The sequence below is a fragment of the Halichoerus grypus genome, chromosome 8, assembly GCF_964656455.1.
Source record: "Halichoerus grypus chromosome 8, mHalGry1.hap1.1, whole genome shotgun sequence".
In the NCBI taxonomy this organism is placed as follows: Eukaryota; Metazoa; Chordata; class Mammalia; order Carnivora; family Phocidae; genus Halichoerus; species Halichoerus grypus.
The window spans coordinates 77,994,467-78,008,191 of NC_135719.1; the positions used below are offsets into that span (position 1 = coordinate 77,994,467).

The 13,725-nt window shown below is 37.2% G+C and overlaps 1 protein-coding gene across 1 annotated transcript; it reads left to right on the forward strand.

Annotated features, from left to right (window-relative positions):
• LOC118529642 (olfactory receptor 4F15) lies at positions 1-6,318 on the forward strand. The gene is made up of 3 exons (XM_078054325.1): positions 1-69; positions 999-1,011; positions 5,292-6,318. The coding sequence occupies exons 1-3, from the start codon at positions 1-3 to the stop codon at positions 6,230-6,232; spliced, it is 1,023 nt and encodes a 340-aa protein (XP_077910451.1). The 3' UTR covers positions 6,233-6,318.
• Positions 6,319-13,725: the final 7,407 nt, after the last annotated feature.

The window sequence follows — 13,725 nt, forward strand, 5'->3', positions numbered from 1 at the left end:
ATGAACCTTTTGGACTATTATGTTAATAAAAAGCGGGACGCCAAGGAAGAAAATGCAGTTTCAAACCGTGTAAACTGTAGAGGACCTGACATGTCCAGGATGGAGAAACAAAAGAAAGGAACTGTGTCAGAACACATTTTTAGATCTCTTCCAACTGAGTGATTTTATTAATTGGGGATAATGAACATCTTTCTCTCTTTTTTTTCAGAACATTTTAAAATGTAAAATTCCCATGTATCTATTCTAAGGGGTTCCCCAATTCTGGTTCCATTTAAATCAAACACTTATTTATTTATTTATTAAAGATTTTTATTTCTTTATTTGAGAGAGAGAGACAGAGAGAGAGAGAGAGTGAGTGCATGAGCAAGGGGGAAGGGCAGAGGGAGAAGGAGAAGCAGGCTCTCTGCTGAGCAGGTAGCCCGATGGACATGGGGCTCGGTCCCTGGACTCCAGGATCATGACCTGAGCCAAAGGAAGGTGCTTAACCAACTGAGCCACCCAGGTGACCCTAAATCAAGACATTTAAATGATAATTCCATAAGGAGGGCACTTGATGGAATGAGCACTGGGTGTTACATGGAACTGATGAATCGCTAAATTCTACTCCTGAAACAAATAATACACTATACGCTAACTAACTTGAATTAAAAAAAAATTAAAAATAAATGATGATTCCATTAAATGCTGCAGAATATGGGTTTTCTGCATACCATGATCATTTACATGGTCTAAGTAAAGAACGGCTGTAATTCGTGTCATAATTCTTGAGTGTAATAGCTAGACCAGAACTAGAGAAGTGAGTGGAATATCTTCTAATGGCAATGGCCTTAAAGGAGCAGCGCTGTTTTCATGGAAGTCTGCAATGTCCCAAGGTGCCTGAGCACCCAGAACCTAGTGTCTCTTTCTAGAAGCTGTTGAATAGTTGAAGACAGGACCTGGGTAAGTTTCCAGATCTCCCATTTGTGAGTTGTAGTATTTTGTCTTTTTTGTTCTTTTAGGGACGTAAAGTAGGTACCTTTTGTCTTTGGCCCATTTATCCTTCTCTTCTCAGATTTGGCTCTCATTCCTGGAGTCTGGCTCTCCCCTCCTGAGCTCACCTGTTCTTGCTCTGTCTTCTGCAGCAACCAATCCAAGCTCATCCTTCTTGGGTAATGAGTCTGGTTTAAAATGAATCAGTTATTTCTTCATTGTGGAAATCATCATTTCTTGCACACATAAGATCTCAGCGAAGGAGAGCCATCTGGTAACTTATTTCTTTGTCTATAGTAGCATAATATGGCACCTTTCCCTTAAGCAATGTAAGTAAAACTAGGGGATGCAGTATGTTAGTCAAAAGTTAGGGAATGCAGTATGTTAGTCAAAAAGAAAGCAACTCTAATGCTAGTAAGAAGCAATTCTGAGCCGCTGGACTTTTGAGATTGCATATCTGAATGAGCTTCCAGTCTGCCATTTCTTACTGTTTGCCACAATTTTCCCTCTAACTGACCATCTTGGACTCCTGCAGCATTCAAAAACCCAATTTCCTGTTGTCTTCCTTTTCGTCATCTTTCCATCAATTTCCTTTCTGATTTTAAAAATGCATTTAACTTTCTTTTTCTCCAAAATTGTCCTTTTTACCCTCTGGCTAGACTCTAGTTTTATGGAAGTTTTACACAGAAATATATATATATATATATATATATATATATATAGTTTTTTTTTCTGATTGACTCAGTAAATCCTTTATTGATTATGTTAACCCTATTCCTTACAAAATTATTAACAGTCAGGTTTATCAGTATTTCTTTTATCTTCTCACTTGTTATTTTATTTTCTTTTTTTTAGAGAGAAAGAGTGTGTGAGCAAGTGAGGTGGGGGGAGGAACAGAGGGAAAGGGAGAGAGAGAATCTTAAGCAGGCTCCATGCTCAGTGTGGAGTCTGACGTGGGGCTTGATCTCAACACCCTGAGATCATGACCTGAGCTGAAATCAAGAGGTGGATGCTTAACCAACTGAGTCGACCAGTGGCCCCATCACTTTTTTGTTTTGTTTTTGTTTTTGTTTTTGCTCTTCACATTTTAATTTGGAGGAAGCACCACTTATATTTACAGGTCATAGTATATTCTCACTGTTATTCCTACTTCATGGAAGCCTTGGAAGAGTTTTGGCTAACACACTTTTCCCTTTAGCGATCAGAAGGAATGCTTTTTGCCTTATTTTTCTGCCCATTCCTAGAAAAATTTTGATTAGTTAGTTCATACTTCATGATATGGAGGTTTGGTTTTAGGTCATAAAACAGCTTAAACAACTTTCACTTAAAATTGTCCTGTTAACTGCTACCTAAATACTTGTTGAATGAATGAGTGAATTAGCCAAGAAATCCAGCCAGCATCATTTCTGAGATGCTTTTCAGTCAGAATGAACAACTATGGTACACAATTCACCCCATGTGTCTTGTACCATATTTAGGGAGATAAAACCCATGCATATTTATCAGAAAGCCATTGAAAAATTACTGCGACAGAAATCATAGATGTAAAAATTCAGATAAAAAATAAGTCAGAATACTGAGAGGAGACTCTGTGAATGTGGAAATTGAACTGGAAAGAAGCAGAGTGTTTGTGACTCTGTATTTGATGAATTACAGCATTTCTTCAAGAGTTCTTATCCTTTCTAGGGAAGGAAATCTGCATATAACAGACCAGAACTGCATTTTCTATCATGAATATGGACTTCACAAAGGCAGGGATTCTTGTCCATGCTGTATTCTCAGTGCCCAGAATGGTAGTTGGCATTCTGGGCACTCAAAAATATTTACTGAATTAATGAACAAAAGTCATTTCAAAATCATTCAGAGAAGCACTCAGGATGAAATGATATACCTAGTTGTCCAAGAACATATTGATTGGCTGATTATCTTAGATAATCCAAAGATAAGTTCCTCATCATTGGTGAATATTAGTTGGTCAGACTTGGTCCTAGATATAATAGGAGTCAGAAGCGTCTTATGTGTAGTTTCAGGGAGAAGGTCCCAATGCACTACCTGTCCTTCCTCCTTCAATATCTCTTCCGTTTTCCTGAGAGCTCTCTGAAAGTTCCTTTGTCAGATTCATTGCTTAGTGATAAAGTTTTCTTTTTCCCCCTAAAACTCTGTTCACTTGTGAGAAGTTGTGGAGTACAGAATAATGGCCCCAAAATATCCATGTGTTAATCCCCGAGCCTGTGAATATACTACTTTACATGGCACAAGGGACTTTGTCAGTGTGATTAAGAATTTTGAGATGGGCAAATTATCCTGGATTATCTGGATAATGTAATCATAAGACTCCTACCTTACAAGTGGAAGGCAGGATGGTCAGAATCAGAGAGGAGATGTGATGACAGTTGGCAGAGTTTGGAGTGATGTACTTTGAAGAGGGAGGAAGGGGTCATGAAGTAAAGAATGCAGGCAACCTTGGAAGAGGAAGGTAGTGGATAGTCTCCTAGGTCCTTTAGAAGGAATGCAGCTCTGCTGACACTTCAATTCTAGCTTGGAAGACCCATTTTGGGCTTCTCATCTTCAGAACTGTGAGATCACACATTTGTGTTTTGGTAAGCCACTAAATTCCCAGTAATTTGTTACTGCAGAAATAGAGAATGAATACATATAGAACTAATATGAAGTTCTATTTAGGGCAAAGAACATTCAGTGGGAGCCATGGGTTCTTGATCCTCTATAAACCCTCCTACCAATTGACTTTGTGATAATGAGCAGGTCACCTCGTATATCTCTTTCTATATAAATTATTTCATTGGTATAACATGGAGTCATGGAGTTGTACTAAATCAGAAACAGCCACTGAGCAGTGGACCTCTGATGATTTATTTCTGGTAGTTTTTTTTTTTATCCTTAAAGAACTGTAATTGTGTCCTAGTTACCCATGCTGCAGTTTGGCTACTGTCCCTTAGTTCTTTTTGTGCCCATTATCCTTGTAACTCAATTGTGACCCTCTCTCAATTGCAGACACAGATATTGTCTGGCTGTTTTCACCAGTTTTATTTTCCTGTTACTCTTTTATCCATTCCAAATGTATTTTGAGAAAGAAAAAAGACTGTTATGTGGGAGAGTTCTTATCTTTGGGGCTCCAATGACTCTCCATCTCTGTCTTTGTCTGTCTGTCTACTAGTGGAGGAGATTATTTGCCTCAGGTCAACACATGTGTTATGTTAGAAATTGTGAATTTTTTGGAAAGTAAGCATAATTAAAAGATAAAATATTTTTTTCCATTTGAAACATATACAAGGCTTTCTATTTGCTATTTTAAATTAATAGTTGAGACCCTATATTTCATTTGATGACAGAGTTCTCTTGTGAAATAATTATGTTGTGTAGTTAGACAATTGCATGATGAGGCCTGGGATCCTCTGATAACTCCTGACTGGTACCACAAAATATATGATTAATGTGAACTTTGGTGGATTATGATAAACTCTTATGACTGCAGGAGTCATTCTTAAGTACCTTTAATTTCTTCCTTCATTCAACCAGTGTGAAGCACTCATTAAATAAGTGGTTGTGTTAGTCACCACTGGTGATTGTGATGGAGGTGGGGAATACTCATATGAACCAAGATGATTCCTGTACCCAAGAAACTACACGTTAATTTGAGAAATGGAAATTTATATAATCGGGAGAGGCAGAGTGAAATCAATGCTAACAGTGCAGAGAGAGTAGAGAGACTGAGGCAGATCTGGAAGGTTTCACAAGGGAGGGAGCATTTGAACTGGGACATTGAAATTGGGACAGTAAAGAATAGAATGAGAAATTTTGAAAGCTGAAAGAAGGAAAACGTTTAAAGTCTAATCAAGCAATAGGAATAACAGAACAGAGACTTTGAAAACTGTATGCTATGTATGAGGAATTGTTAGGTGACTCATATGAGTGGCTGAAATCCTATCCATTCATAAGAAGTCATAGTCAAAAGTATTTGAGGTTGACCTTGTATGTTACTGAAGTAGAATGGAGGGCAGGAGAAAATAAGAAATAGCCATGTGATAGTAGAAGAAAGCAGAAGGGAAACAGGTCCAGAGATGGAATTTATTTAGTTGTAGCAGTTTTGAATTCATACTGGCATTGGGAACCAGCTGGCTCCTCTAAGTAGAAGTCCAATGTGCATGTGATGAAGATTATTTGGCTGTGGGAGTTGTTAATATGATGACTGTTTTCATGGGCTGGAGGCTTCCTTTTGTGAACACCAATACTTGCCTAGAAAATCGTTTTTCATTTTCTTTCTTCCTTTAGGGAAACATGAAAACTGATCCTGGTGTCTGAAGCAATAGACAGAATGAACCAGTCGATAGTATCAGAGTTTGTGTTCCTGGGACTCACGAATTCATGGGAGATCCAACTTCTCCTTTTTGTTTTCTCCTTTTTGTTCTACTTGGCAAGCATGATGGGAAACCTTGTCATTGTGTTCACTGTAACCTTGGATGCTCATCTACATTCGCCTATGTATTTCCTCCTGGCTAACCTCTCAGTCATTGATATGTTGTTTTGCTCAATCACAGCCCCTAAAATGATTTGTGATATTTTTAAGAAGCACAAGGCCATCTCTTTTTGTGGATGTATTATGCAGATCTTCTTTAGCCATGCTGTTGGGGGCACTGAGATGGTGCTGCTTATTGCCATGGCCTTTGACAGATATGTGGCCATATGTAAGCCTCTGCACTACTTGAGCATCATGAGCCCAAAGATATGTCTATACTTTTTAGTCACTTCTTGGGTCATTGGGCTCATCCATTCATTGGTTCAATTAGTTTTTGTGGTAGATTTGCCTTTTTGTGGCCCTAATGTATTGGATAGTTTTTATTGTGACCTTCCCCGGCTCCTCAGACTTGCCTGCACAAACACCCAAGGACTGGAGTTCATGGTTACTGTCAATAGTGGGCTCATTTCTGTGGGCTCCTTTATCCTGCTGGTCATTTCATATGTCTTCATTTTGTTTACTGTTTGGAAGCATTCCTCTGGTGGCTCATCCAAGGCTGTCTCCACACTGTCAGCTCATATCACTGTGGTGGTTTTGTTCTTTGGGCCACTGATGTTTTTCTACACATGGCCTTCTCCCACATCACACCTGGATAAATATCTTGCTATTTTTGATGCAGTTCTCACTCCTTTTCTGAATCCAGTCATCTATACATTCAGGAACAAAGAGATGAAAGTGGCAATGAGGAGACTGTGCAGTCGTCTTGTGTATTACAGGAAGATTTTGTGAACGGATGGTATAAGATATGAAATCACAGATTCTCCCTCATGCTGGTTATAGAAAAGACATTGTCTTTATGCAATTTTAGAAAAATCCTCAACACTTAGGACATGTTATATGCCTAGAAATCTACTATCTATGATATTATGATATCTATTTCACCATTAAGTTAGAAGTCATGTTTTTTTTTTGACACTCTGTACATCAAAGTGCTAAAAAGTGAATAATACATGTTTTGTAACCTACATGGTTAGGAGAATGCTATCATGTAATTGAGTAAATAAAAAGGTTTTATGTTTTTCCTACATTGGACAGATTATTCTATTGATAGACAAATTATGCATTTATATCATCCTCCATCTACTTACTATTCAAGTTTATATCTTGATTTCAATTCTCTTTGTTGCTATTCTGTTTGATTCTTATTTCTCCATTTTCTGCATCCTTTGCATCCTTATCAGGCACTCTGGAAATTGTTAACCCTATGTTAGATTTTTGAAAGTTAAAGGTAGAATGAATTGTCAATATCTTTTGTTCTAACTCCTTCTTTGGCACTAGCTATAACCCAAGAATTGAGGGGTGACATCAATTAGCCCAAGGCACACAGCCAGAAATCACCAGAGCTCCAGGCACCAGAAACCATGTTCCCGGTTGCCAGGTTAGTCCCCCTTCACGTTCAAATGATTTTGTATTTGAATTTCTGTGCATATGCTAGTCTCTCAGCTTTTCTTATGGGTCTGTTTGTACAAAGAGCTCTACATGTCTTATGTGTATTCCTTCTTTCTGGTAAACTGTCATTACATTTAGCACTTCCTTATTGTTTCTAAATCTTTTCTTAGTTTCTACCATGACCATACATTTCCTTGTTCAGGTCCTACCAAAGCTGAGTCTTAAAACAATGCATTAATTATAAAAAACATGTTTAGAATTCATTATTAAGCAGGATTCTTTTGTCTACAGTTGTATCCAGAGACTTTTTTTAAATTTAATTTTATTGTGTTATGTTAATCACCATACATTACATCACTAGTTTTTGATGTAGTGTTCCATGATTCATTGTTTGCGTATAACACTCAGTGCTCCATTCAATATGTGCCCTCTTTAACACCCATCACCAGGCTAACCCATCCCCCCATCCCCCTCCCCTCTAGAACCCTCAGTTTGTTTCTCAGAGTCCATAGTCTCTCATGGTTCATCTCCCCTCTCCGATTTCCCCCCCTTCATTTTTCCCTTCCTACTATCTTCTTCTTCTTTTTTTTTTAAACATATAATGTATTATTTGTTTCAGAGGTACAGGTCTGTGTGAGATTTTTGATTAAATTCTATTTTGTAGGCCTGAAGTCCCCCCAAATACTTACAATTAATGATGTTATTTCTTTTGTGGGAAAGAATGTCATTAATTAACTTTGTACTCTGCTTAAGTGACACTAAGATCATTGTATCTCTTCCAGAAAGAGAAATTAAAATATTTCAGCAAATTTTAAAATGAAATATTTAAAGAATATGTATGAAGGGTTTTTTCCATACATTGTGCAGCTTGTTATTTAACAAAATTACTAGACAATGGAACGGAATGCACGCACTAATTGAAGTTTCCTTCATGAGGCAATGAAATAATGATCGTCTGTCATCATTTGTGTTCTAGGGGAGGTAATAAGTGAGGTGACTCATATGGTGCTTTTTACAATCTAGGTATTGTTCTCAGGGCTTTACTTTGAATCTTATTGAGTAGATACTCTCACCATCCCCATTTTACACAGCAGGGGTCTGAGGCACGAAGATGTTAAATATTCTAAGTTGTATTAAGTAATCAGACTGGACACAAAGCCTTGTGGTTTTGATGCAGGATCTGTAATCTTAACTCCTGCACTATAATGTATCTGGTAATAAAATATAACAGAATAACTGTTTTACTTGAAAACAACCTTGTGGGCTTCCTCTGGTGACCTCATCACCAACAAAACCCAGTATTTATGGGGTTAGTAAATTTACAATTATTTTTTGTGTATGTAAAACCAACCAGGCATTTTGTCCAAGGCACTCACTACTATCAGGGAAGTTGAAATGCCAGATTTCCCCTGATATACTGTAGAGGAAGGAGCCTAAAGGCTCAAGATGTTTGAATGGATCTATTATGTGTAACCTACTTAGATAACCCCTAACTCTATCCTTCTGGGAGGGGCTGGGGGGCATGGCAACACCAAGATTGCTTTAACAAAAATGCCAGGAGGAAGGGCTGTGTGACAGCTCAGTGAGTATATATGACAATGATTCTCTCAGTACTTTCCCCAAAGGTACCTTTGACCATGAACTTGCATAATCATACACTAGGAATAAAGGAATATCACAACATTTTGAGGACTGTTGGGCACAGAGTCTGAGTTGAAAGGTATACTCAAATCCCTAAAGGGTCATTGTGATCCTTTATTTGAAGGGAGGCATGTGGGAGTTAACTATATACAAAGTCCCGGTCTAGATCTGGTGCATAGTGGGTCCACCAAATGACACCCCTCCCACCCTGTGATCATTATACCATTTCCTGGATGTATAATTTGAATGGATATACTTGGTCATTGGTACAACTGCCACACTGTTTCCTTGCCCTGTGGGTTTCAGGTACTGTAGAGGGGAAGGCACTGACTGTCACATCCATATACTCAGACAGTATTTTAAAAAGTACATAATATTCTGTAGGGATAGTGGTGGCAATGATACCCAAACAATATAGGAAGGGTGATCTCTACCCTCTGTCTATTTAATTCACCACTGTGGCCCCTACAAAAGTCAGGCAGATCTTGGAAAATGACAATGGACTATTGTAAACTCAATTCAGTAGTAGCCTCAATTGCAGTTGCTGTACCAAAAGTGGTATTGTTGTTAGAGCAGATTTTTTATTTTTTAAAGATTTTATTTATTTATTTGAGAGAGAGGGAAAGAGCAGGGGGAGCAGGGGAAGCAGCAGAAGTAGAGGAGAAGCAGATTCCCCACTGAGTAGGGAGCCAGATGAGGGACTTGATCCCAGGACCCTGGGATCATGACCTGAGCTGAAGGCAGACACTTAAGCGACTGAGCCACCCAGGCACTGTAGAGCAGATTAACACAGCCTTGGGTATATGATATGTGGTCACTGATCTGGTAAATTTTCTTTTCCATCTTTTTCAGAAAGTAGAGTTAGAAACAGAATTTATATGGAATGGACATCAGTATCTATTTATTGTTCTACCCTTTGTCATGGTGTGAAGAGAAATGGATCATCTGGATAGGTGTAGGATAGGATTTATATATATATATAAATATATATATTTAAGATTGTCTATTATATTAACGACACTACACCATCAAACCAGATAAGGAAGAAATGGCAAGTACATTCATGCTTAGGTCATACATATGTGTTGTCAAGGGAGTGAATAAATTGCATAAAGAATATGGAAATTGCCATATCATTAAAATTTTAGGATTTCAGAGACATGACTTAATCATAGGAGAAAACACAGGCAAAAGGTCCTTGACATTGGTCTTGGGAATGATTTCTTGGATAAGACACTAAATGGACAGGCAACAAAAGCTAAAATCAACAATTGGGAAGGTATCAATCAAAGGTAACATAGAAGAACTTCTATACAAAAGGAAAAGAATCAATAAATTGAAAAGCCAACTTACACAATGGGAGAAAATACATGCAAATTCTATATCTGATAAGGGGTTATTATACAAAATAATAAGAAAGTCATATAACTCATAGTAAAAAGCAATTAATCCAATTAAAAAAGGATAAAAGACCCGAATAGACATTTTCCCAAAGAAGACATACAAACGGACAACAGACCCATGAAAAGTTGCTCACCATCACTAATCATCAGGGAAATGCAAATCAAAACCACAATGAGATTCACCTCACACCTGTTAGGATGGCTATTCTTTTTTTAAAATTTTTTATTTAAATTTAATTAACATATAGTTTTATTAATTTTAGGGGTAGAATTTAGTGATTCATCAGTTGCATATAACACAGATGGCTATTCTAAAAAAGACAAGAAATGAATGTTAGCAAGGATGTGGAGGAAAGGGAACCCTTTTGTACTGTTGGTTGAAATGCAAATTGGTACAGCTGCTAATTTACAGTAAACATTATGAAGTTTGCAAAGAACAATATGGTGGTTCCTCAAAAAATTGAATACAGAGCTACAATATGACCTAGCAATTCTACTTCTGGGTATATATTGAAAGGAAATGAAATCAGGATCTTGAAGAGGTATCTGTACGCTCATCTTCACTGCAGCATTATTCACAGTAGCTAAGATACGGAAACAATGTAAATTTCTTTCAATGGATGAATGAGTAAAGAAAATGTGGTATATATACGAACTGGAATATTCAGCCATAAAAGGCAAATCCTGCCATTTGTGATAACATGATAAACCTGGAGGCCATTATGCTAACTGACATAGGTAGAAAAAGACAAATAATGTACAGTATCACTTATATGTGGAGTAATTTAAAAAAAAAGAAGCTGATGTTATAGATACAGATAATAGAATGGTGGTAGCCAGGGCTTTAGGGGAGGTAGAAATGGGGAGATGTAGGTCAAAGCGTACAAACTTTCAGTTGTAGGAAGATAAGTTCAGAGGATCTAATGTACGATGTGGTGACTATAGTTAATAATATGGTATTGTGTACTTGAAGGTTGCTAAGAGTAAATCTAAAGAATTTTTATCACAGACAGACAGACACAGACACAGAGACACACAGCCCCAAGAGTTTACTATATGAGGTTACGGATGTGTTAATTTTCTTGATCTTGGCAATCATTACACAGTATATGTGTATATTAGGTCACCGCATTGTAAACTTCAAATATATACAATTTTGTTTGTCAATTATCCTGAATAAAGTTTGAAAAAAACTGTAGGAGTTCAATGGTCTGGGGAATGTCCAGACCATTTACTTTAAGAGGGTATCCTCTTAAGTAAAGGAAAATTACTGAACTTTGTACCTTCCACCTAATAAGGAAGCACAATGTCTGGTAGATTTCTCCTGTTTCTGGAGGAAGCATACTCTATAATGGGAATAGCACTCAAACTCATGTACTAAAAGATGTGAAAGGTTCTCAGCTTGAGCAGGGTACAGATCTGGAAAAGGTTTTATTTTCCAGCATTTCCAGATTTGATGCAAATAACCCTTGTACCTGGACCATCCTACTTGGCATACCCTGTAGTGTTAGAAAAATTGGTAGTGAAAAAAGAAAAGCTGTGAAGTTTATAGCAAGCATCAATTGGATAATCACAACACAATTTTTTTTTATAATTCTGGACCAACCATTTCCTCCAAGGATTATAGTTCAAGTGAAATACAGACACACATGATAACACAAAATATCACATCATACCATGGATCCACGTTAAAGAAAAGGAGGTGTTGGCACATGAACACTGGATCTATTGGTCGTATCAAGCTGTACCAACCAGAATCTGCTGGTCTAACAGAGGAATGGAAGGGCTTACTGCAGGCGCAGTTGAAGCAGCAGCTTGGACTTGATATTTTGAGATATATACATATATATACACAATAAATAATATTTAAGCCTTCTAATGGAAAGAACTTCAGGGAATACCTTTAATTGTATGCTTCCCTTGGAAGGAAAGAATAGCTGTGGTACAAATCTTACTAATTTGTGGCAGGCTTAATTGTTTGGTTTGTTCAGGGACTAAGAAAGAATGAGCTTATACAATTATTGGCATGGAGTTCTAGGGAGAGGTAGGTAGCTGGACTTCTCAGAAAAACAGAATGACAGTATTCGTGCCCATATAAGAGCTTAATTGAGGTTACTCATTGTACATGAATAAGATGACCTGCCCCTGTGGTTGTCAGTCACCTCTTTCCCCAGCTGTTCTAGAACTGCTTAAGTGGCATTAAAGCATAGCAGCAGAGTTGATGTCTCTGCAAAAAATCAGCTACTTGAATTTCCCATCACTAAGGCTGATTTGCTTACCATTGCTGCTGGTGCCCAAGCCGCCAATACAAAAGTAAATGGTCAGCTCCTTGTATGGTACCATATCTTACCTTACTCTGAGAGGACTGGGACTATTCACACTTGTGACAGATTGAAAGTTAAACCCTTCTTTTATGAAATGAGGAGATGCTTATCTTCATAGGGATATTTATCTCTATTTCTATCTATGTCTTTCTCTAATTTCACTTCACAGGGAAAGATATTATCTATATATATATCCTATATATTTTATATATAGACGTATTATAAATATTAAAAATTCTTATAAATTATAAATATATATGCTATACATAGTATGTAAAATATATAATGTACATTATAAATAAACTGTAAATATGTTTGTAATATATATGTTTACATAATATAAATTATCTGTCACCTATTTATTTGTTAATTTTGGGTACTTCTTTGCCTTTCCTACCCACAGTGGTGTTGCCAGCAATACCATTTATTGATTCATAGAATACCTTCGTTGCCTTATATGTGGTTATGGTTTGATATATAATATTGCATTTGGGCATATTTTGATAGGAAGTGAAGTGTGACCATGGGTTTACAGCCATTGCATTCACTGGACTTACCTGTGCTCCAAACCCCAGAAACAACTGGCTTGCTAGAGTAGTGTAGTGGCATACAGAAGAAGGCTTAGTTTTTATATCAACTGGGAGGTGAACGTCTTGCAATTTCCGGACACTACCTGATGCAGTACATATCTTAAACCAGTGACATATATATATATATATATATATATATATATATATATATATATATACATATACATATAGCTACCTGTTTTAAAGCTGGAATATATGAATCCAAGGTAGAAGAAGTCACTCTAACAATAAAACCAAATAATATACTAGGGAAATTTATGCTTCCTACTAATGAGAGCTTTGATTTAATGGTAAGCAAATCAGCCTTAGTGATGGGAAATTCAAGTAGCTGATTTTTTGCAGAGACATCAACTCTGCTGCTATGCTTTAATGCCACTTAAGCAGTTCTAGAACAGCTGGGGAAAGAGGTGACTGACAACCACAGGGGCAGGTCATCTTATTCATGTACAATGAGTAACCTCAATTAAGCTCTTATATGGGCACGAATACTGTCATTCTGTTTTTCTGAGAAGTCCAGCTACCTACCTCTCCCTAGAACTCCATGCCAATAATTGTATAAGCTCATTCTTTCTTAGTCCCTGAACAAACCAAACAATTAAGCCTGCCACAAATTAGTAAGATTTGTACCACAGCTATTCTTTCCTTCCAAGGGAAGCATACAATTAAAGGTATTCCCTGAAGTTCTTTCCATTAGAAGGCTTAAATATTATTTATTGTGTATATATATGTATATATCTCAAAATATCAAGTCCAAGCTGCTGCTTCAACTGCGCCTGCAGTAAGCCCTTCCATTCCTCTGTTAGACCAGCAGATTCTGGTTGGTACAGCTTGATACGACCAATAGATCCAGTGTTCATGTGCCAACACCTCCTTTT